This window comes from Melospiza melodia, chromosome 1, assembly GCF_035770615.1.
Source record: "Melospiza melodia melodia isolate bMelMel2 chromosome 1, bMelMel2.pri, whole genome shotgun sequence".
Lineage (NCBI taxonomy): Eukaryota > Metazoa > Chordata > Aves > Passeriformes > Passerellidae > Melospiza > Melospiza melodia.
This window is the reverse complement of record NC_086194.1, coordinates 152702158-152727771: the sequence shown is the minus strand read 5'-3', so window position 1 is coordinate 152727771 and position 25614 is coordinate 152702158. Positions and strand designations below refer to the sequence as shown.

At 43.0% G+C, this 25614-nt stretch overlaps 1 protein-coding gene across 1 annotated transcript; it reads right to left on the bottom strand.

Annotated features, from left to right (window-relative positions):
- Window positions 1–235: 235 nt before the first annotated feature.
- On the bottom strand, window positions 236–9174 carry GEM (GTP binding protein overexpressed in skeletal muscle). The gene is made up of 5 exons (XM_063172434.1): window positions 9006–9174; window positions 6943–7285; window positions 3810–3886; window positions 3104–3308; window positions 236–1484 (listed from the first exon to the last, which is right to left on the bottom strand). Exons 2-5 carry the CDS (start codon window positions 7274–7276, stop codon window positions 1207–1209), a joined length of 894 nt encoding a protein of 297 aa, XP_063028504.1. The 5' UTR covers window positions 7277–7285; window positions 9006–9174; the 3' UTR covers window positions 236–1206.
- Between the last annotated feature and the right edge of the window lie 16440 nt (window positions 9175–25614).

Genomic DNA, 25614 nt, shown 5'->3' with positions numbered 1-25614 from the left:
TTTATTTTTAACTCTGTCACCCCAACCCCATTTTTATGTGAGGGATATTGTGCACTCGTCTCTGAGGCTCCTGGTGCTTACTGCCTTGAGATGCTAGGTTGCTATGCAGCCTGTGCTCAGAGATGTAAGGAATCCTCTCTGCACCTCTCAAGAAGCAAACTTGCCCAGCATGAACAATCTTTTCTCTGCTTGAAAACATTCTTAGGGATTTTATACTAAGGCTCAAAGGCAGTCATATATTTTATTTATTTTATTACAAGGCATGTAAGTAAAAACTTGCATATCTGAAAAAAGATATTAGATAGAAAACAGTAATAAAATTAACATTATTATCTTAAGAAAATTGGTAATAAATACATTTCCCCTCGACATTAAAATGCTTGTTATTTTGCACAACAATAAATACAGCATAGCTCTGGCATAGAGAAAGGCCAAGGATGGATACAAGAAGTCCACGTGGTGGCATAAAAAAGCTCAGGTGATTTTTAAAGGTTTGGCATCCTGCACTTGATGCACTTTGATACAATTTGCACTTTAATTTCAATTTTACTATGATTTTTAAACAGTCCCATAATATGAAAACATGAGAGGAAAATTTGTTTGACTGTAGGATTTTTCCTTTAAATATTTTCAAAGTAAGAGATGTGTAAACTCACTGAAACTAATCCTCAAAATAAAGAAAATATACCAAACAGGTGTCTTTGTGGTTATTCTACAAAAATGCTTTTTTTTTTCAGCTGTGGGTGCTCAAGCCTGACCAGACAACTGACAAGGGACCAATCTCCAGTCAGTTCCTCAATTCTTTACACATTTTTAAAAAAGAAATATTAATAGCAAGAAGAAAGAGTAAAGACAGTAGTTTTCACTTCCCAAGTTATGGCGTTTGAGGTTCTTACACTATTGTCCAAAGGTGAGAAGAGGAAGAACAGGTGTACTCCAGAACAGCTCCCAGCATAACTTTGGGTCATTCTGGTCTATGCTTTTCTTTTAAAACTACTGACAAAAAAAAAAATCAGAAAAAAATTTTAAAAAGGGAAGAGCTATTTCCATGCACTGTGCTGTTCTTATGCCAGCACATATCATCACAATCACAGCTGTGAACCTAAGTCACTGATAGCCCAATCTAATATAGATTGATTGATTGTCCTATGACAAAGTTAGATAATGTCGGCAAAATGCCGCAAGCTCTGGCAGAGTCCAGTGTTCTTAAAGTACTGAGAGGTCATGGCAAGACTTGGACTTGAGTTTGAAGGCCATGTTCTTGTTGTTCTTGGCAACTATTTTGCCCCAAAACCGCCTGGCTTTCTTGGGGATGCTCTCTCTCCGCTTCTGTAGCGCCAGGCGCTTCTCGTTCTTTTCCTTGCTGTCCCTGCGGAGCCGGACTTGCCGCACGATGCCCTCGAAGAGCTCCTTCACATTGTGCTGCACAGCTGCTGAGGTCTCGATGAACTTGCAGTCAAACACCACGGCACAGGCTCGCCCCTCTGCAAAATCCCAAGATGGGAACGTTACGTGGGGTCACAGGGCCGGGGAGAGCAGGCACAAGCTGCCATGTGCGGGGAGTCAGAGCCACCAGGGAATTCCTCAAGCCTGATATAGGCACAGATAAGCCTTTAATCACCTGGTGCTGCCTGCTAGCCCAGCATCCATCTGCCCTGTGTCACAGCTGCTTCCCAGAGGGAGTGGGGGTGTATGGGGGGGTAAATCCCCTCCCAGCACAGCCCAGCCTGCAGTGCTGGCTGTGAGGGTGGCGCAGAATGATGGACTTGAGCCACTGAGCCACTGAAGGCTGGGAGGCCAGCAATGGTACAGCACCACCTGGCCATCTGCAATGCAGGTTCCCTCAAGCTGCACTGAAGGGTGATGGTAGCACTCTCCAGGCATACAGCACAGCACTGGAGGCAGAGCACTTTCCTCCTTCATGGGCCATGGGTGTAAACCACAGCCCTAGAACTGTGGCAATTTCAGTGAGAACAGACACATGTACAAAACCCTTAACAAATGGTGTCCATGGCTTTAGGGGTATATCTGAAGTCATAGTTCTTATTCTCAATTACATGAGCCTAAGCTAAACCTGACAGCTGTCTTTCACACAAGCCAATTTCTGGCTTGCTGTGAATTCATTGCCAGGGCCATTAAAGTGACATGGATTCACCTGCCATCTTTCTAAGGAGCTTTCAATCTGGGCAAAGAGGAATGAGAGGGCAACCCTGGGCTGCCTATGAACCCCTCAGTTCAAGCTCTTCACTTGAGGCAGCTGTGACAGGAGCCAGAGGAACTGCACACATCCACAAAGCAAAGAAAAAAGTCTAGTTCAACTGGGAAACGGAAGAGCAGAACAGCTGCAGAGAGAAGAAAATGCTGAGGAGAAGATCCCATGTTTCTGATGGGCCAAGATAAGAACATCTAATGCACAGCTGTGTACTACAGTGTGCCACCTCAGCCTCAGGGAAGATTCTCCAAGAAGATATTTTACTGGCTGCAGATGTTGAGAGCCAGCAGCAGTGCTCCCAACAATCTCTCCATTCCTATTTATGGGCCTAGTGGTTCTTCATTTGTGTGCAGCCAAGGGAAGGCTGATTTAGCATCCCAAAGCAAGGCAATAAGGAGACCTCTTCTAAAAGGCTGCACAGTTCCTGCCCAGACTAGGAAAACAAAGATGGAGAGGGAATTTTAATTCATCAGGGAGGACAGAGAACTGGTTATAAAGAAGAGAGTTTTTGGCAGCAAAATAAAGGGGGCTAAACTTGTTATGCATAAACATGCATTGGGAATACAAAGGATTTCCAGCTACCAGAGAAATCACATTTGCAGTGGTCTTACACTAGGAGCTGGAAGGGAAGAAATCCCATTTATGATGGCACTTAATAAATAAAGAAAAGGGATCATCTGACATATAACAGTATTACCAAGGAAGGCTTAAGGATCTGGCAGACCCTTCCCAGTCCTCTGCCCTCTGTTCCAGTCCTCTTTTATTTTATTACTCTTTTATTGCCTAGTCCTGATCACAATGTACTCCCTCTGCCAGAGCACTGCAGTTTGTCCAAAAGCTACTAGATGACTTTTAATGTTTATCTCGGGTTTATGCTCATCATTTCCTTACCTGCCACTGAAACTTCACGGCACCTGACAAGGTCACTTTTGTTGCCAACCAAAATAATGGGGATATCTTCTTTCTGGCGCGCCCTGCGGAGCTGTATCCTGAGCTCAGAGGCCTTCTCAAAGCTTGCCCGGTCCGTGATGGAGTAGACGATCAAGTAGGCGTCTCCCACTTGCATGCAGTGCTCTCGGATCCATTCTCCCTCCCGCTGTTCAAATGAAATGGTCAGACATTGTTATGCCCAGAGCAGATTTTACTTAGAAAGTAAAACATTAGAGAATCCAAATGCATTCCTGCTGTAAACTGTAATGGGTATGGTTTGAATCACAGTTATACTACGAGTAATTCCAAAGTGGTGATGGTATGAATACTTCACTACAAAGGGGGGCAAAAAATTGCCCCAGATAATTTATTGTGCTGTCTTTAGGCTGGAATGAAAATGGTCTGGAAAGAAAGCTTGAATGTTTTGTTTTATCGTTAAAAAAAATGAAGACTTGCACTTCTCAGACTCACAGTGCAGAGCCATTAGGCATGCTTGCCTTGATGTGAGGTAGGGTTAATCCTATATCTTCCCTGATAATCCTATATCTTCCCTGTTTCTGCTCTATGGAAACACCTATTTTCTTTCACAAAGATAGCTTGCTTTTTATATTAGCAGTTATTCATATACACTTTCTTGTCAGCATTTGATTGGAACAAATTAAAGTACCTTATTATCCCACATGTCGAGCAGTATAACAGTCGCACTTTCCCCATCCACCATCAGGGTTCTTTCATACGTGTCTTCTGGAGAGAAAAGCAGAAAGGTTGGTGATATATTAATGTGTTTCATCATATACATTAAAAAATCCAAGTTGTTGAATGTGGGGGATTTGTTGGCAGAGTTATTGAGCCATATTTTAGGCCGGCTCACATCCAGTTCTTTCCTCATTTCCATCCGCACTGAATCTGCACTCTGTTCATTATTGGTTGCCTTACTTTCCATGATAGATGAAAGATCAGGAAACAAAATGTTCATTATTTTGGCTGATAGTCTCTTTATCTTATGTGGGAGAGAGAAAATAGAACCAGTGGAAGAAATAACCAAAGGCTGAACATTTGCCCCATGGGAGCAGCAGAGGCCAGCAAGGCTGAGTAATGGAAAATATTTGCTTTCGCTTTAGCATGGACAATTTACGGGTGAACAGTCACTGCAGCTGAGAGCAATACAGCAAACAGCCTACCAAGTGAGGAGCACAGGGTGTTGTGAGACAACAGCTGTTGAGTTTGGGAGAGACTGAGACTTCAGTTGCACGTTCTCTCCCATTACACTGTTTCCCACATCACCTTTGATGTCAAATAGCAGAAAAACGAAAAAAGCACAGGTCAGCTATTTTGTACTGCAGTCATAAAAATTCATACCTAGATTATAAATGCCATGTGGCAAAGTACTGCCTAGATCTAAGGGGGCTGTTGCCATTCTGAATTTTGATCAACCCTTGCTGTGAAATCTGCTTCAAATACCAATCTTTCTTCTTTTCCCCAAAGCTGGGGACATTAGGATGAGCAGTGAGAAGTTTGGACCCATTTCTAATCTCCCACTAGCAGCCAGTGGAAAAAAAAAGCCAGTCTTTAAGGTACTGCAGCATTTAAAGGATCTGTCCCAACCACACTTGTATATAGGGTATTGTCTAACCTGTGCCTCATAAGACTTCTGCTGGGCACTGATGAAGTGAACTTTCCCCTAAATTGTAATCAGAGCCTTTCCTCAGAGCTAGGGATCCACATCTCAGTAAAAGAATAAGCCAAAAATATTACACATTTAAAACAAAGTCAAATGGGGCCATGCTTAAAATATCAAGACTAAAAAGACAAAATCACTAGGAGTGGTTTCCCTTGAGGTCCCAAGAGTATGAGGCTTGTGTTCATGAGTTAGCTTCATCTTACACTCAGTAGCAAAGCTTCTCCATAAAAGCAGCTGTACTTCTCTGTAAGCTGGCTACCCTGAAACTATCCTCTCATGTAATTAAATTTCCAGTGTGTAAGCTAAAGTTCCAGTTTGTAAAGCTAAAGTAAATAGTTCCTTCAAGTGACTGAGTATCTGTGCAAGAACAAGCTCCATGCGCACTAGAGGACAAAATCCAGAAGACTCCTTCTGCACTGCATAACATATAGAAAAGCTACAAATGCATAATCACACTCCTTGAAAATGCCTAAACAGTCATATTCAGCACTCATTTGCACCGTGGTCAGTCCTAAGGAACTTCCATAGAATATAAAAAACTCTGAAAGTGAGCACTTAGTTCATTTCATGCTGTTTTCGAAGCTGACAATAAAAAGAGAGATAACAGAAAGACTTCCAATTATCTCTTCAGAGCTGGCGTTGAAAATCTTTCACTGCTATACTCCAAGCAATGCTGCTGGGAGTGTGGTGGAAAGAGGAAACCACAAAGCTTCACATGAGGGAAAACTGCCTGACAGGGGTGTGCAAAGAAAATCAGCTGCACTTCCTGATGGCTTGTCCAAGGATCCTACTCTACTTCAGTCATCTAGCACTAGGAAAACTTTTATCAGAGATACTCCAGGCTGAGGAGCTGGTAGAACTATGGAAAAAGCTGATGGCAGAAGCTGAAGGCAGAGCACACCTAAATCAGTGAATTCAAAATCCCCCAAAGGCACAAACCTCTGTGTCCCCAGTCTGAGAAAGCAAGTAAGGAAAATGTGTATCACACCTTCCTGATACTGGGCTTTTTAAAATCAAACACACAAAAGTCAAACACACAAAAAATAAGCTGTCCTGCCTATGCCCCACTGAAGGCTAGAAGAGAAGCCCAGAAATTCTCTGTGGTAGCACTGGCACCATCACACCAAGGGAATACTGGCAGGAGACAAAAGGGAGAGACAAAGAAAGCCCTGCACAGGGACAAAAAACACCCAGCAGCAAACTGCATGTCCCCTGAAAGCAGCAGCAACTATGTCCTTGGAGACACAGCAGATTTCTGTGGCAGCACAGCCCTTCCACATCAACATCTTGCACACAGTATAGCTCAGGACTTGGTGCTACAGCTTCACCTTCGGCATGGTCTGATCTTTGGGATTAAAGAACACTTCACAATCCTAAACAAAGCAAGGGGGTAAACAAGGGGCAAGCATCAAAGAGAACCCTACAGCTTGTGTCTTTCCCCCAATGGGCAACAGGCGTTTTCCTACTCTGTTGAAGGACCTATATCTTTTTTCCTCCTGGAGGAGCCCCAACTGTGCAAATAAGGTGAAACAAGGTTTTTACTCAAAATTTCATTTATTTTACTCAAAGTCCATATAGCCTGTACTAAAGCAATGTGTTTATACAGAAAGGCTGCGATGACTTCTAATGGCAGATACTTTGGGAGTGACTATTTGTTTATATATAATTTTAAAGTATTTAATTCTTGTAAATCATGAGGACCTTCAGTTGCTTTCTCTCCCACAAGGAAAGCTGGAGTCAGCCCTGTGATGGTAGTGGTGACACAAATGTTGGACCAGCATGAAAGCTGAAGCAGACTCTGGTGTAGCATTATCACAGGTAGGAATGAGAGATTTTCCAACAGGTATTTTGGAATTAATTAGCGTGGGAATCTGAATTGCTCTCTTTCAGTGGCTTTCACTCATTGTTGGAGAGTATCTTACTCATCTTATTTTGTTGTTTTCTTGTTTTCTTAGAGAAGGTGCTTGAGTTCAATCAGTTTTGATACTCACACCCAATCACTTGCTACTTCTGGTTTACATTAAACATCCTCTCTCTTTTTCTGCGCCAATTACTACCGGCAGAGCTGACTGCAAGCAAACACCAACACCCCAGGACTTAAAATCTAATAATTACCTACCTCCCAGCACCTCACAGTCACTGTCAATGCTGTCGTGCACCCCTGCAAAGATGTTGGCCAGCGAGGACTTGCCCACGCCGTGCTCCCCGATCAGCACCACGCGGTAGCAGCTGCTGCCAGACTCGGAGGAGATGACGGAGTCGGATGACTCTGAGGACCAGCTCCTTCTGTAATATTCATCAGGGCTGATGGTGTATCGTTTCTGTGGGTTGTACTCATTGGAGTCTTTCTGGACCAGCAGATTCTTCCCATCAGCAGGGATGCTCCATCGCTGCTGCTGCTGGTGCAGACTGCTGTTGTGGGTGCGACGCATGGTAACATTGTTGAGAGTCATTTTTAACTCCTAGTGAAAAACAGGGAAATCACAAATGTTACCCACAAAATATTTAGAAATGCTCTCTTACTAGCTTCAAGGGGCCACATCTTGCTCCTGTGTAGGGACCTAATATGTGAGAAAAGAAAAAATTAGTTTTTCTGCACTCTAGTGACTTGGTGATGCACAAACAAGTATTTTAGTCATTAGCCAGTGAGACAGAGCCTGTTTCCCAGGGATAATACCACCCTCACATGCTAAATCCTATCTTGTTTAGCCTTCACTGGCTCCTGGCTGTGCTGGGTGCAGCCCAGTCCTGGAAAGAGGGAGGCATTGCTGTGTCCCAGGAGGAAGAGGAGGGCACAGTGCTCAGCACACCGGTGCTACACAGCAGCTGCAGCCCTGCCGAGACACTGCCTGTGCTGCAGGCAATGGTCACCTCCTTTTGGCATCACTGGGGACAAACAGGGACTCTGGTCTCAGCTGCCTCCCACTGCTGGTGCACAGCATCTTTCTCATTGACTCTGTTAAGAGCTGAAACTCTTGGGAAAGCAGTAAGGCATCATTCACTGCACTCTTGAGACAGCCCTGGTACAAAAAGTCACGCAAGCAAGCCTTGCTGTGATGGGGTGGATTTGGGTCTTGTCTGTGGCCAGATAAACAAAGAATGATTCTGCCTCAGACAGTGACTTTTTGGCTGGTAAGAGGGAGAATGTAGTGAAATCCAACAGCTCTTCTGAGGAGGTACAAGTCATAGCTTCTACAGGAGATACAACTGGGAGTAAAGGCTCATTAATTTATAGATATTAAATCAATAACTTCATTACCACACAATTAATTAGTTAGGTTCACTCTTCTTACATAATCATAGCTCTTAATTATATTTTACTCAGCAAACTCTATTTTGCCTTGCTTGGAGGCAGAGAAGAGTGATGTCATTCTCACAGGCCAATACCTACCATTTTTAGGAAAGTTACTTTGATGCATTCCAGCTCCCAAAGTGACCATTATTTAGACATTTTCCTTTTTGCCCTATATCTGATGTTTCTCGGCTCTCTCCTCCATTTCAGTAAATAAGATAATTGTCCATAAAATTCACCCAAACACTTTCAAACCTCAATTATAGGTCACGAACAATAAAAAGAACAGTAAAGCAACAGGTACAAATTGCTATTCTTCTTCATACAAAACTGTCTGAAAACTTCTATGAATAAATTCCCAGCAGGACCCAGGACAAATATATAGAAAAAGCGCTGTCTGAATTTCCTACAGAATACACAATACTTTCTCTGTGATATGCAGTACTTTGGAGCAAAAGGAGATCATTTACATGGTCCTAGCCACAGTAACTTTGTCAGCAAGAAATACATCTAAAGAAAAAATCATACACAAGCAAAGGCTTCTTCACAAACAAAATTAAATATTTACTGTGGTTGAATTCTAAAATGCACTTTTTCCTTGCAGTATGCCCATTGAAAAGACCAGATGAAAAAAGCCAGATCTGATTCAGTCAAGCAACAGAGAGTAACTCACAACCTGCAACAAGCAGTCACTCACAAAACCATCACAAACACAAACACTTTACAATTTAGCCTCTAACAAATTGTCATCCCTCATTATAAAAAGCCGAACGAGTCCCTGTCACACACTGTGCTCCAAGCTCAAACTGGTTTTGCTACCACCCCATACTCATTCAGCTGCCTGGTCTGCAGCACGCGCAGGAAAGGAGTGGGTCCAAAAGCACTCTTACTTGTGCCAGGCTCCCGCAGCCAGAGCCGTCCTTTGCTCCTGCCCTTCTCCCTCGCTGGGCTGTGCACTCTGAGCAGCTCTGCCGGAGTCAATCCTCCCCTGCTCTGCGACTGCCTCTTTAATTCTTTCTCAGCAAACCTGGTTTATATTAAGCCCATCTGATCAGAGACAGGGCTTTTCCGTGACGTGGCTGGACTTTCCATACAACAGCCAGCCCCCAGCTGGGGGAAAGCAGACATGCAGAAGAGAAAAACGTCTCTCAAAACAATCTCAAAAGACTTACTTAAAATCATGTGATTGCTTTAATATTGCCAGTAAAATAAACACTTTTGGTTCTTGCATGATGAAAACAGGAAAGTGGAACAAAAATAAATAATAGATGTCATTTAGCCTCAGAGAGCTTTTAATTCAAATGTTATCAAAATTAATGATGATTTAAAATTTACCTAAGTTTATTTAATGCATGAAATTCTGTAAATGTATTCTGTATCTGTTCTCTGTCTGCAAAACACACTTTAACCCCCTCCTGGACAAAACATTTCTCTGGAATAAAATATCTGAATGCTATTTTGAAATTTTTTAGAATTAGGAATATTATTCTTGGGGCATTGTTGGAGTTTTGTTTGTTTCTTTGTTTTTAAAGCTCCAATATTAAGTAACCTGTTATTCTCTGTCAGCCTCCAAGTGACTGCACCCAGTCTCCTGAACTGCATAACCATCTCTCTCGCACTTCTGCTTCAATATTTTACTACCAAGGGCTTGAAAAGACATCCAGCTATGAATTCAGTGTTACTGCAGCTGGATGTTGGCAAAGATGCATCAGAGCACACAAAGTCTGCACAAAGTCACACAGTGTTGACATTGTGTACAGGAACAATCACTATACAGTGTACATGCCCCAAACCCAGGGTCTGGTCCTTAAATTTTTACAGCCTCACAGCTGACTGGCATAAGAAATTTTGCCAGGAGGCAAGAAATCCAAACCTGTTGAAACTTGTAACAACATACTTCTTCGTTAGCAAAGGAAGAGTAAGAAACTGTGACAGAACTACTTGCTAGGGCTGCCACAACTTCTATATAAGTATACACAAACCCTGTAGCCAGCTCCCAATTATCTAGACTCTGGATTGAATATAATGAGGTCCTACTGCTTTCTCTTATATTTGCATATTTACATTTTATATTTACATTTATATTTACAATCTCCTGGTCCCTGAATCTGATAGGACAAGTTCTTATCCTAGAAAGTCTGAACAACTTTGGCTTTAAACAGGGGAATTTTATTTTTTTTTCCATTCTACAGGCAAGAAAATCTTTAACTGACAATGTACCTTTATTGAAGGGAACACTGATGTGCAGGAAACATCTCCTGTTAACACTGCAATTGAAATCTCCTTGCTTTGCTTCCCTTTTGGCTTTATTGCATTCCTGTGTCTTTCATGAGGGTTTTCAGGGACCTCCTGAGCCAATCTCAAGTTTTAAAAGCCTAGAGCTTTTCACAAACTAATAGGTACTCATCAATATACATGAAAATTATGCAGATCTACTGAGGGTAGAATTGAGCAAAAATATGCCCTGATTTTCCTTCACATGTATTTCAGTGCTTGGTAGCAGGTAAACTGGCCCCAGGTCCTGCATCTTCACCTCACCTGTCTCTTGCTCATCAGGCTCTGGGCCTCTGCTGCTGAGTGATAATCCCAAAGAGCACAAGGTGCCACATCCCTCTCTGCAGGTTGTACAGAGGGGCTTGTAACACTGCAAAAAATGTAACTACATCTCTGTCCAGGAAGGTTTGTGGCATGGACAATACTTTGCAAAAATACCTTTCCTGTTGGCATACCCAACTGTAGTTGATCGCTTTTTGAAACATGCTGGAAAGCATGAAGGCGAGTGGAGTACTATGGTTTGCATAGCTCTGTGTAAGTTGTCTGTAATTTGTCACTGCTGAGTAAAAAAGCAAAACCTGTCCACTGCAGGACTGGAGAGATTTATGGCCAGACTGACTGCAGCAGAGCTGCAGACTCTAATGTCTCACCCAAATGTTTAACATATATCACAGCAGAAAGTGCAGACAGAAGAAATAAACCAAAGTCAGAAAAGCCTTTGTGTTTAGTTGTAGTTACTGTTAGATTAGGAATTGCTTGATGTCATCTTTCATATCCTCTCTCTAAAATTCAGGACAGACAAAGAAAACACATCTCTCCAGAACCACACAATGTATCTCTTCCCTAAAGCCATCCAGAACAGTTGTCCCACCATGGCATGAAGCACTTGTACTTGGGGAACTTGCACGTGTGTTTTCCTTTGTACTGTCTCTTCTGAGCCTACTCTGGTTTTCCAAGTGGACAATTCACTCTCCAGGTCCCATTTCGCACTACACATCCACAGGATGTGGCGTTGCTGCTCCTCAGGGATTGCCACCAGCACTCATGAACTTCACTCACTGTATCTGTGGGGGAAACACTTTCTTAACTGTTTTTGAAGCTGGGGAGAGATGCAGCCTTTTTAGCCTCCGAGTACTTACTTACAAGAGATAACAGCAGGCTGATCACTGAAATATATGAACTGAGTCCTTCTCAGGGACAAAAACAACCCCACAGATTGCAGTCCTGGTCTGTTCTGCCCTTTTGCACTCTTTGCTGGTCAACACTCCTGCAAGTCCCGTGCCTGCCCAAGACTCAGGCACGAGAAGAGACAAACCATGAGGCCAGCGCTGTCGCAAAGCGCACGAGTGCTCGAACGTAACTGCCTGGTACAATACCAAAATCAGGGCCATTGTTTTTCTTACATCTTATCCACTCTCTGTTTCATTAATCACATCTTAAAAGAATTCTCCCTGCAGCCAGGATGAAGTAAACATTGCAGAGTAGCACTCCTGCAATCCTTCCCCAGCCAATTACAATTAGACCAGGTGATGCCCAGAGCAATTAGGCAGAAATTTTCCATTGGATATAAAAGCAGTGCTTTTTAGCTGACACTTAATTAGCCAATTTGAATTTATGCATATGATGGCAAAAGTAGTTTCTCAAACCTTCTGGTATAAGGGCTGTCCACAGAGAGGACATAAACCATCTCGGAGTGGGAGGGAAATTCATGGGAGGAAAAAAATTTTTTAAAAAGCAGGACAAACAAAATTCAGATTTCATTCAATGTAAACTGAATGCAGCATGTTTGAAAGTGCACTTTCTCCCTATACATCCAGCAGAGAAGTTCACCTTCATCTTTCCCCTCAGAAGGCCTGACTGAGTAGACTTTGTTCCCAGCAGTGAGTTGCCTGCACAGGCAGTGAATGAGGTCTGCCTCTCCTCCAGACCATTGTGGCATTTCACATTTTGTTCTGCTTCTCGCATCTGGCAGTGCTGGCAGGCCCCTGGCTATTCTCAGCCCTACCAAAAACAGCAGCTATGGACAGAAATGAATTTGGGTGCGGGGCTGGATAGTGCTGGACACACTGGGAGTGCCCCCAGTCACTGCGTGCCCTCCCTAGGGAAGCTGCTCCATTGTCACCATTCATTCCAACTGCACAGGCAGCCACAGGCAGGTTGGTGAGCAAATGTAGTGCAAAAAGCAAAAACAGATGTGGGATGAAGCAGCACTGGGCCCACAGCAGTGGGACCATTGGATTACTTACACCAACTTATGTCCACAGCTTTGCCTTTGCCGATCCCAATTCACATCCAAGGACTCAGTGTGAAGTTCCATACTGACTGAAAAGGCACAAGGGATCAAACACTCTGAGACTGGGATGTATGAGGTAGGGAAGTGAAGGATTATATGCCTTAAGTAAATTACTGAGGGCTTTAAGAGGGGGACAGGGCAGAGAAAGACACTGAGAAATGAAGGAATAATAAAACATTGTTTCATTTTAAGGGATGCAATCAGAAGCACCTGAAAGTGCTAGCATCCAATCTAAAAAATTGCTCTTTTCAGTGGAGTAGATTTGGTAGGCCCTGCTCCTAGAATTGCCTGCAGGGAGTACTGGATTTGTTCCACCAGCTCCTTTCCTTCCACATCACAGCAGCACTTTTACAATTCTTTAACTGAACACTAAAAGTGGAAAATGACCCTTTGGTGATGGGCACAAGGATAGGGAAGAAGCACTGATCTGCACAAGTTAGCTGTAAAAGCAAGCATTAGAGTTCTCAGGGAATAGGATTGCCTTTAATCAGCTGACTCATTGGAGAACCTCTTATTAGTCTATTACTTGCAGATAATCTGGATTCTGATGTACCAAAAGGAGCGTGTGTTCTATATCTGTGCACTGCAGAGCTTTGTTGGCTATAACCAGTGTCCAAAGGTATTTTCCTCATTAATGCATTAAAAGCCAGCACAGTAGAAGACTCAGCAGAAAATGAGAAATGAGCAGCCAGGGGAAGCAGTGCAGCTCAGTTCATAATAAAATACAAGTTACATTTTAGTCTAGTGAAATGAAAAGAAATGAAAAGAACTGTCAGCTTTGAGGGGAGAAAAAAGAACAATGATAAAGAGTAAATGGCAGAACTGGATTATTTCAGTAAGAGTTACTTAGCTAAAGGACTGCCTTTTTCCCACTCTTGCACTCAATGACGTTAATGAATTCTTCCAATAATTGTCCAGGGAATGGGATCAAGTCATATATGACATAAATAAATGTGCTTTTTAATGCAAATTTTTAAAAATCATAATATAGTAACAATAGTTGAATGTGAGCTAGCCATAAATGTTCTTCAAATACTGAGCTAAAAAACCTTTAGATGAATGGCACCAGCACAGAAGAATTTTTGTAGCTGGGATCCTTGTAGTATGCCATAGGTTAGGAACTTCAGCAGAACAATGATCTTATTCTGATCTGCAGACCTGTTGAAGGGAGATGCAGGAAAAGGTCTTTTGCTCCAAATGCAATTTCTTCTTCACCTTGCTTTCCAAGACTCTTACACTGAGGGCAGCCAATAATAATTATCAATACTCAGGCATACTCACACAGAAATACAAAGGAAGCCCTGCCAACAGAAGCAAATCTACTTTAAAAATATTCCACATGGTGACCAGATCTTGACTTTCAGGTCCTAGATTGCATTTATCTATACAACAAGCCATACTGGGATGGCAAGAGAACACCACTGAGCTCTCTGACCCACCCTGGCTTGCAAAACACCTTCTGTTTTGCATAATCAAAAAATGTTTTGGACTCGTTGTCTGAGTGGAGGAGTCCCCCTCCTGGGTCAAGGCTGACATGGGCAGGGTGGAGGAGTCCTGGGAGGGTGGGCAGGGCTGTGGGTGTCCCCAGGACCCCAACCCCCACTTGGTGCACTCCTGGAGGAAAGGTGGTGGCACGTGGTTGAGGCAGAGCTGGGTTTGCTTGGGCTGGTTCAGTCCAGGCCACACCAGGAGAAAAGTGTTGGGCTGAAACACATGGCACACAAAACACATGGCAGTGGCTAAACCAGCTCTTCCTCCAAACATTGGGTCACAGCTGGGGGGTGGTGTCTGGGTGTCATACCCTTCCCCAGCTCTCCTTATTGCGCAGTCAACCAGCAGCAGCAAAACCACAGCTAAATATGGTCTTCTTGGAGGGAGCTCTGATCTCTCCCGTTTACAGTATCGTCCACCCAGAATCCTGGTTCAGCATTCAGCTGCCTGCTTGCCACACTAGCACCTAGTAAAGTGATGCTTCATGTGATTGCTCAGTGATTCACTGCCTTGTTTGGATTTTCTGGCTCCTGGGCTCATGTTTATCAGCAAAACACACACTGTCCAGTGTCAGGCTTTAAGCGGATTGAAGCTATACAAAATGCCTTTGAGCAAGATGCGCTACACAGTCAGGCATAAATAATGTCTACTTAATTGAACAACAGCATCTCTTTTATTTACATGGCTTTACCCTTATGTCATTTATCATGTGCTTTCCATTTTCCAAAATGTAAGATGTGATAATGAACCCATAACTGAAGATAAGTTGTTTATTTTCTTTTTGAAGATCTAATTCTTCACCTCTGTTGTACGGTGTTCATGGCAGGTGAACTGAGCACTGGCCCCTGCAGGTAGAATTAATTTCACCTCATTCAAACTGCTTGCCTAGTTTCCAGAGCAAAGCAGACAGGGTTAACCAAGGAGCTCCACGGTGATTCATCTAACACAGGTTGATGAATCATGGAGATGCCTCTCTCCCCACTGACCACAGAGGGTTGGGGAGATGAGTCTCTGCACTAATGCTGATTTTAAACTGCACTGTCTGAAAGCTGTACTGGCTTCAAGTGAAATGAAGAAATCCCTAATGGCCTAAAGGCTAATTTTGATGATGATTTTACTGATGTCCTTTTCAAGTGGACAGTAAGCATGACAAGGTTTAAGATTTAATCATTGCACGTGGTTAGAACTTTCCTCCTCTCATGCAGAGGGCGCATGAATTAGTTCTGCTGCCATCCCCAGTGACCAAGCACCAACTGCTGTTCCTTCACAGCCTCAGACATATGGCAACATGGCTTGTGGAGTTTTCTGCTTCTGCAAGCCAGTGCATGCTGTCAGTGCATCACTGCAGACACGTGCTGCTCTGTCCAGCAGGCCTCCTGAAAAAGGGAGATCACAGCCAGCGTGTTTTTCAGGGAACACACTCAGTAAAACAGCAGCAGTTACAATGCTGTCAGCTGCAATCTTATCCTGTGAAGCCAGCTCCTTGGCACTGAAGGCTCTTGGATTCTGTAGGAGCCAGAAAAGGGAGGCACAGCTGCAGCAGGATCTTCTTGAGCCCTCTAGCTAGGACACACACATGCACACGTGTATGATGATGATGATCAAGCATGTAGAGTGACCTCCTACAACAACTTCTAGTTTGTCTTTTAATTTTTCTCTATTGTTTTAATCAAATTTATTCATTTTGAAAGCAAGCAATAAACAGAGGAGATGGGCATAGAAAAAAAAGCCATCATTAATAACTCTAATCAACCATCTTGATGACTAGCAGAACTTCCAATAATTTCACTGCATTGTGCTCTCGTGCAAATCATGTTTCTGCCTCTCTGTGATAGTGTGAGACAACACCATCCTTCTCAGCAGTGGACTCTGCAAGGTCTCTGTCATGTTTTCCCTCCTTCACAGCAATTAACACATCTTTTAATACTTTCTGAGCATTTTCTACACTAAAATTTCCTATGAATAGGGGAGGACTTTTGTGGAGAGCCTGGTTCAAGCATGGCTTAAAGAAAGAGGCCATGAAGGTATACAGCTGATGGGAAAGTAAAAGGTAGGTGTAAAGCAGCAGTTCCCAGGCTTGATTTTGTAAATAACTAGGTTCTCAGACACCTTTTCTATAAACAGCAGGATTCTCAGACAGTCTTCTCATAACAGTCCTTGGCTGCTCTGGGAACAGATATGAAGGTTTTGAGAACTTTTCATATCACAGTGAGAACACTAATTTTGGTTTCAATAAGCAACCACGGGTATTGTAAACAAAAGGAGGGGTTAGAGTTTTGTCTGTAACCTATCGTGAGCTCGGATTTTGCAATATGCATGAAGTTAATTAACACTATTATAAAAGATGAATAATTTGATCAATAAATCGGAGTCAATGCTGATCAACAAAGATGGGTCGTCTCCCTTCGCTTTCAACAGACTTTTTCTCATCATCTCATCAAGCATGCTACTGATTAAAAGATGAAAGTGACTAGAAAAGAAGAACTGACACTTGTGTATCAAGCTCATTTCTCAGGTGAGCTGCTCTGAACTGGGTACCTGACATGCATTGTTCTCGTGAAGTACAACATTTGAGAAACTGGTGGGAAAAAGTTTTGATTTTTTTGAGGCTGTGGAAGTAGCCCTGTTTTTCACTAATCCTCTGTTATTGGGAGTTTACACAACAGTCAGGCTGACAGTTTGAGAAGCTAAAAGCAAAATAGCTAATTCAAAGTCACAAGCTCAAAGAATGTATTTCTAGCATGACTTCTAAACTAGATCTGATGTTGATGCTCTCCAAGTCTCAGTTCTATGAGCTCCCATTTGGAGCTGAGCAGGGGAGGCAGCTGCACAGCCCCTGTGTCCCTCCCACCACACTGTGCCCTCTCTGCAGCCCTGCTCTGACAGATTTTAAACAATTCTGTCACACTGTCAAGTAAGACTCACAAACATGAACTGAAATGATAAAACATATCAACAAAGAGAGAAGCAAGGGGGAACAATACAGACACGTCCCTTTGCAAAAGGCAGAGAAAATATTTTGATCTCCTAGTTACAAGTCCACTCCTGGTTGACTTCTGACCCAAGACTCTGCTGCTGACAATTACATCACCACTGCTGGCCAGTGTAACTCTGCCTCCAGTAGCTCTTTGCCTCATTAGCAGGGTATGCAGAAGAGCAATTTCATCTCAGTGAGGCAGTGGAGGGAAATGGGCTCCTTCAGCAAGGAGAGGAGAGCAGCTAAGGCAGGATTTGGCACTGGATTGATTCCTATGCTCTCCCTCACTCACAGCTTAAGGAAAAGATGAGGCTAAAACGAGAAGCACCCTTAGGGTACAAAATGTTCTTTGGTTAGAGGATCATAGGGAAAAACTCTGTCTGACAGCATACCTGAGCATCTTCAAATATCTGCTCCTATGAAATACCTCTTTCTTCTCTCACACTGGTATACATCAGAAACCACCCTTAAATTTAGTCAGAGTCAAGCATAACTGAGATTTAGAAATATGTCCAAGTTATGGAAAGACAAAACAGTAGTAAGTCCCTATGTTCCACACAGAATGAAGACTCTGTGCCCCATATACCTGCACATTTCTGGTTCAACAATACTGCACAGCACCTGTGCTGGATGCTCACACTTCTCACAGAGCACAGAACATTTCTACTGCCTTCACTACCCTGGACTCTCTGCTATCTTCACTTGCCTCATTAGAGGCCTTCAACATCACCACTGGATTGTTTTCTGATTACATTGCATGCAGCTTGTTAACTTTTTGTCCTGGGGTGGCTTCATGATGCTGAGTTGTATCCCCATTTGTCTGTTTAGCTCAGAAATAAGTTCAGCACCTTTAAACTAGACCTGAGAGCAAAGGTGGAGGAGAAGGAAAAGCAGTGGAACTCTTTTCGCGGCTGCATTCAAAGCACAGAGATAAGCAGTGCCCTTGGAGTTCTCCGTTCTGCAGACAGATGGGGAGCTTTCCCTTGCTGTCTTTGCTGGTTCTTCTCTTTAGCTGAGGCCAGAAGGGGTTTCTAGAACTGTTCAGCCATTGTTCTGTCTGGGAACACCAGGACTGTGGTCTGGGGTCCCCCCAAACTGCGAGAGACTGAGAGGACACACCCACGGACACTCCCATTAAAGGACTCTGACCTGCAGAAGGGCCGTCTTGGAATTTGCCATTTCTTCAGAACAATGAAGGGTTCCATTGTTTAGTATTATTCATTTTCTTGTGTTTGTGAATACTTTGCTTGTTAAATAAACAGTTTTTTCCACTTTCCTCAAAGGAGCTTTATCTCCCGAACAGGTCGGGGGGGAAGAGCTGCTTCAATTTGCTTTTTAGAGGGACCCCTTCAGAAGTTTCCTCCCAAATTTGCCCTTGTTAACCTTCTAGCTGAATAAAAAAAGAAAACCTGATGAGATAAAGAGGTCAAGAGACAGACTGTCAGAGACACATGTCCAAGTCATAGAACAGACTCCTTGAGACCATGCAGGTTCAAGAAGTGTTGAATTTGCAGATAGTATATCACTTACAGCCTGTAATTCACTTTTTACATTGCCAGGATCCCAGGAAAGTGCTCTCTTTGGAGGCCCCTAGACTCCCAGTGCCTCATCTCTTATTGCTACAGTCGTGTGACTATACTAAGGAACTAACCCTTCTGAGCCCAAAGGAACTCTGAGAGACCTAAGTGCTGCACCACTTCAGCTTTCCAAAGTGTTCCTCAACCATCACTAACAGAACAAACCCTTTTCGCCTAGCACACAGGCAGGGGAGGTAGTTCTTCAGCTTTGTGATAAACCAGGAGTTTCCCTGTGGGTGTCCTTGCACTGGCTGATTCCGAAACCCTTGCAGATCCACCTGAAGGGATCATCAGCTGCTCTGTTCACATCAGGGGCTCAGGAGCAAATGTACAAAGTCATGTGTGGGCTTGTTCAAATTCTACAGAAAAGAGAACCTGCACATTTCTTCAGCTTGAGGCTGAAAGTCTGTGGAACTGGGATAAAGTGGGGATGAGGATGTGGAGATGAGGACAGCCTTCATCAACAGCATTTTATCAGTGATGAATGAGAGTTGAGAGAAGATGAGGTTACTTCTCCCTCACCCAGGATGCAGTCAAGTTTTGGAGGTATCAGACACATAGTGCAACTTTCTGTGAAGGACATGCCTGGCTTGCATGCCACTGGTTTTTGGATTTTTTTTCCCATGTCTGAAGAACACTGGAAAACATTTTGCTCAGTGAGGAGAAAAGTTCCTGCATTTTAGAAAAGTGTAATAAAAAGTCGTGGAAAGGAAAGAGGAGACACTCAACAGACAACGTGAGAAGTGAGCTATTTAATGGGTTGCTCCATACCTTGAATGCACTCAGCAACACTCTGCTCTTGGCCTTACCTCTGTGATTTCACCTCCAGACCACACCAGTGTTTCCTCAGTGGCAGCTGCATGTATCACTGGTCCCTGCTGAAGGTGCCTCTTCACTTTCACCAGTTCAGCACCCAATACTAAGGGAGCTGCCTTATCCTGGTCCTGGCTTGGTCTGAAGTAATGGAAGTAGCAATCACATATAATTTTTTTAAAATTAAATCCAGTGACAGTGACAGTCATAGTAATGCATGAAGACTGACAGCCACACCAGCTCTGTGCATTCTGTAGCAATGCAAAAGACAGAATAAACCCAAACTCACACACAAGAAAGTAAGATATAGTGCCTTGCAGAGTCAAATGCAATGCACTGTCTCTAAAATTAATTACTAATTATATTAGAGCTGTACAAATCACCTGGTAGTGACCTTTTTATTTATTTAAAGTCTGCGTCACTACTTTAGTTATTATCTTTCCATGATGCACTCGTGGAGTGTATACTTTCCTGCAAATGGAGCAGCAAGTTCCCAAAACCCACCTGTTCAAATACACAAACTCTGCTATATGCATTTGAGGGGAAAAGTGATTTATCAAACACCAGCATACATGGAGAAATTCCTGAGAAGGTTGAACAGACCCTCCTGCTTGCTGTCACCTCGCCAGCTGCAGTGGAGGGAAGGAGCTGCCAAGTTCAGAGCTTCATGGCAACACTCCCGGCTGCCACAGGGGCTGTGTCCTGCAGGGCTCAGGCAAGCCAGGTACTTCAGCTGCCCCCCCAGCCAGGGAACGGGCAGGAGGGCACAGCTGAGCCAGGCCAGCCCAGAAAATTTGGGGGTCAGCATTGTTACATATTCAAGCCAATGTGGCTGTAAGTGACAGCAAACATTAAAAAGCTCAGTATAAGCTTTTATTTAATGCAGAAGTCTAAAACATCTTAACGATATAAATAACCACTGCTAATACTTGGTGTTACCCAACAGCTGAACTAGGTTATGCTATTTTTTGGTTTGATTGGGGATAGCCCAATATATAAATAGATTGTTGTTATGTTTAGCTGGGAACAAGGATTAGAGACTGGCTTAATACAGAAGTAGATCCTGATTTCCTCTTAGGAAATAGAAAGAGATTAACATGACAATCAGAGCAGAGCTCGCACACAGTGACGAACCAGCGCGTCGTGGGTTCCCCTGCTCAGGGATGTTTTCCAGTGACAGCTCTGCTGTTTGTGTCATTTCCTGGGCTTAAAAGGGGCATCCCTTAAGTACTACGAGACAGGTAAATGCTCCAAGGGAATAATGCTGAAGATTAATTATTGCTGACACTGAGTGCATGCGCCAGGTATTAAAGGCACCTGCTGTGCTGCCTCTCACTAGCAAGGCACTGCCTTCAGAGCAGCACCACTTGGTGCTCAGTGCCTGCACTGTGCAGCTTTATTCAGACATCTGGAGCAGATCTCTGTATCATTGGATCTTTGGCTTTAAATCAGTAAAATTACACAGGCATAACGCAGTGCTTGTGAGGAGCATTGGAAAAAGCACTTAAATTATTTAAAGAAATCATAACTGATGTGGAAAATATTGTTTAAATAATAATTTGCTTCTAACTGTTTAAAAGAGGACTTCTGAAGACTGAAACAATTGGAAACAACATCATTATTGGTTGACATACACAGTCAGAGACCAAGCTGCACGAGCTGCATTGTGCCAAGCACTACACAAACATATATCAAAAACATAACCATTGTCCCAGGCAACTGCCAACCTCATTATTAAACTGGAGGCATGGAAAACAGAAGGAAACAAAGAGAGAGCACTGGTCAACAGGAAAGGCAATGGCCAGAGCAAATCATCATCACAACAGGCATCAAATATGTGCAGAATAGTCAATTACTTTTATGCAAACTAACAGAGAGTGAAATAGCTCTTTGATCTCATAGGGATCTTTTAGGCACAAAGGACAGCAGACAAAAAGATATGGAAGAATGAAAACTGTAGATAAATTCTCCTTCATGTCTACAGATAAGAGATTTTTTGGTGGGGGAGCAGAGTTGAGTACATTTTCTAGCACAATTTTAAACAGCTTTTGGGCTTTTAGGACACCCTTACACTACCTGCAGGATTTATCATCCAGTTTCAGGTCATGTTTGTAATAATACAACATTTGGCCTCAGACAGTCTGTTAGTCTGAGTCATGCTTGGATTTCTCAGAAATCACAGAAAAGAACACCTTGCCGCTATTTAGATTTTGTCCTTTATTTTTTTTATTTAAAAGAAATATTTAGAACACCTTGATCTAAGTTTCCAGAACTAACTAATTTATTAATACGACTGTACTTTAATACTTTCTTTCATTCCTTTCTTAAATCTTGTACCATAGAAAAAGGAGTGTCAAAAAGCTAGTTTCTTACCAAGCCTATTGAGCTAGACACAAAAACCTGTGCCTGGAAACATAAAATCTTTCCTATTAAAAGACCAAAGACTTTCCTCTGTAGGAGCACAATGAAACATAAAAACAGCCACAATGGAAAAAATGGAATAGATTTACAGTTTTAAAATAGCTTGCATGATACAAAAGTTCATGGATCTATTTAAATTTCAACAAAAAAGTTGGGTATTTTTTTTCATTACTGCAGAATGCATTCATTGTGGGTTTTAAGTGCCTCGATTTAGAAGTTGAAGGCAATTTTTATTAATAGCACATGTAATCCCAATACAAGAGATTCCTGTGGCAGATTCATTGGCTCCTTAAAACAGACATCCTTGGCATCAGTAGAAAAAAGGGCTGGAAAGAGCTGCTTGGCAAGGGGGATTCCCCATGGCAGTGGGGTCCCTGCTGGCAGTGCCACCTCCCTGCTCTCCCACAGGCAGCACAGGCTGGAAACCTCCTGAGGACAAGGCATGGATGTGCATCCCCTCCCATCTGGAAGGGGATTCCACACAGGGATACTCATGAGCCACGAGGCCTCCTGGGTCTAAAGCACCTGGGGCACGAGGACTCAGGATGCTGTGCTCCTCAAGAGGACAGGCTGAGCCATCTGGAGGCAGAGAGGGCACAACACTCAGTGGAATGTGAAAAAGGAAAGGCCACCTTGTTGGCTGTCACTGGCTGTAGCTGACAGCTTTAATCTCTTGAATAAACCCTGTTTATTCTAAGAACTCTGACACAGCACGTGCCGGCAGAATAGGACTGATACCATCACTGCAGTCCCTCTGGTTACTGTGCAGGAATTCAATTTGTGCCAGCCTTTTCATGGAAATAGTTCTTGTGAGCCAAGCAAGAAGAGAAAATATACTCTTCCCACCTTCTGGGAAGGCAAATAGCCACCAGGAAACCCCTCTGTCCAGTACAGCTTGACATGATGGTAAAAGTGTAATCAAAAGAGATGTCCCACAATCCACCTTATCAGAAGCCCTGGGAGTTGTGTTTCCTGAACTTACAGATCCCCAAACTCCCCCTCTCAGAGAAAGATACCTTCCACTGCATGGCCACCAAAACAGACACTCAGGAGCTGCAGTGGGCAGCCAAGGGTAGTCACACCTCCAAGGCAGCTCATAGCTAAAAAAAAAAAAAAAAACAGAATTTTATTAGGGAACCCTGAGGTTAAAAGGTAGCTATTAGTCCATAAGGCATCAGAAAACTCTTGGGTAAAATCTTTAGATGGGCAAGGAAGAGTGAAAAAAGCAAAGGGAAGGTTTTCAGAAGAGCATCACACAATTACAGAGCAGGGGTGAAAGAGAGCCCAGAGCTGCAATGACACATCTGTCCCTCTGGCTGTCCTTTGAAGGAATTTAAAGAATGCCAAAAATTGGCCTGATACTATAATAAATGGTTATTTTTCTTCTTGTTATAAACTTGATGCTAAGGTGATTTCTGGCCCTAAGAGATGAATTCCAAACTGTCCTGAAGGTGAAAGGGCAAGAGCTGTCATTACCAGCGGAATCTCTAAAATGAGCTACATAAAGACTAAGATTAACAGATTATAAATTCCAGCTGCTGATGCTCCCAGTACACAGAGCAGAGTTGTCATGAGCTACAACAGCTCTCAGGAGAGGGGAGAGACATGCCAGGATTGCAGAGCTCCTTCACATCAATAATTTTATATAAAGTTTCCAGTGGAAACATTTTGGCACATCCACCCTTGGAAATGTCCATAAAAACCTTGCATGAAGTATGTTTATGCTTTTCAAACTTTCCTTTCTTTGTATATTCTCCTAATATCTTGATAATTGCCAGTGACCTGGCTCCAAGGCCATTCCAGTGTTCCATAAACCAGCAAGCAGTGGGAGTGAGGGAGGTTTTCTGTTGCTATTATCACAAAGAGAATTCAAGGTAACTGCAACTCCCTGGCAGGGATCTGAATTAATGTGGAATTCTTTTACTGATGCTCCCTTCCCAGGCATCCTCTGCTCCTTAGCAGCAGTTACCTGCTCTGGTCATGGCATATATTGGCACATACATTCTTGCTTCTGAAAAGCCAGTTCTTAAAATGTGCTTTGGAGGAGCTGAAGGCACAGGGTGACAGAGGGGGGTTTGGAGAGGAGTCACCCTGCAGCCAGGCCTGCAGCAATGTGACAGGGGCTGGCAAGCAGTGACAGCACAGGGAGCCCCAGGGGCTTGCTGGGCAAATGGAGAGGGCAGAAGAGAAAGAGCAAACAGCTAATGGAAAAGGCACCTGCTGCAAACTAAGCATTGCTAAGCATGGAATGGTGTGGAGAGCAGTCCCTCCTCACCCAGTGCAAGAACTGGGCAGGGTCAGGGAGGGCCCTGCAGCCAGGCCACACAGCAGGGAACTTGTAGACATGACAAAAGCTCAATACATGCCAGATAAGGCCTGCAAGATAAAAGATCCACGCTGTCATGAGCATGATGCTATACTGAATGTATGCATCATTCTCCAAAGCCTTTCCAAAAATGACAAATGATCTCAATGCAGATGTTTCTTTATGTATTATTCCCTTTTCATATGTCTACTTTTCCTCTTACAGGCATTTTCAGTCGCTTAGGTAAATGATTAAGTAGATTGCAGAACTGTCTAAGGCCCAGGCAGTTGTCATGATAATAGAGATTACAGATATTACATATTCTTTCATCATACAGATGGTCCTCATGGACCTCGCTGGTGAGATGAGTGTAAAAAGAATTACTGTACAATAAAACTAACTGTAAAAGAAGAAAAAACGGAGGATGACAGAAGGTCAGAATAAGTTACGTGGAATATCAATTAAATGTCACAACAGAAACACTTTCCTGTGTTTGTCTTTTTATCAACAAACATTTTTACAGGCAGTGAAATGTTGCATCCCCTGGCTGCTTCTGAACCAGTGCTTGAGCACATGGGCTTTGCATGAATTTACATGTGCAGCAGTGAATATGTAAAATGACATTTACACACAAAGCTATACTACTGTACCTAGATTTTTGGGGGTTTGGGATTTTTTTTGGAAGGCATCTTTTTTCCATAGTGCTAAAAGACAAGCAGGAGAATCTGTTGACATTATGAAATGAGACATGTAAGTGAGCTCAAAGATCTAAAAGCTGCAACTGTGGGCCAGGGGCTGGAACATATGCAAAAACATTTGTGTACTCATGTAGACACAGTCAAGTTTCCATTCTAACTTTTCCTATATCAGAAAATAAAGAATTTCAACCAATTATATAGGCATTTAAATAGTTGTGCACTTCATAGCTTTCCATTCTCTGTGGTCTTGCTTTATTTCATGTGTGCCATTTACCACCTCCTGTTGCCAATGGTTTGGAACCCAATTCCAGGAGCTTTCTAGTAGTTCACTGCTGCAGCAGGCACCAAGCAGCAATGCTGGCTGTAACAGCACGTACACTCTGGTCATGATTCATTATTTTTGGTTCCTAGGAGTATACATGATCCTAATCAAATTCATCTGTAAGTGAGTCAAGTGTGCTTGATTAATGCTAACGAGGAAAATCTGAGGGCAGAGAGGCATGTAATTTCTGCTTCATTTAAAAACATGTTGGAAACTGAAAACCTATATTGGTGCAAAGCCTAATTCTAAAACATTAACTATATTTTGTCTTTCTGCATCTGTCAGTAAGTACTGACAGGCTAGGAGCACAGTTTCTGCATTGCTGCTG

Coding starts and splice junctions, on each gene's coding strand:
- GEM (XM_063172434.1), bottom strand. CDS start 7,276: ATGACTCTCAACAATGTTACCATGCGTCGCACCCACAACAGCAGTCTG. Junction 3,887..6,942: donor TGACTGTGAGGTGCTGGGAG/GTAGGTAATTAT, acceptor TTTTCTCTCCAG/AAGACACGTATGAAAGAACC. Junction 1,485..3,103: donor CCGTGAAGTTTCAGTGGCAG/GTAAGGAAATGA, acceptor GGGATTTTGCAG/AGGGGCGAGCCTGTGCCGTG.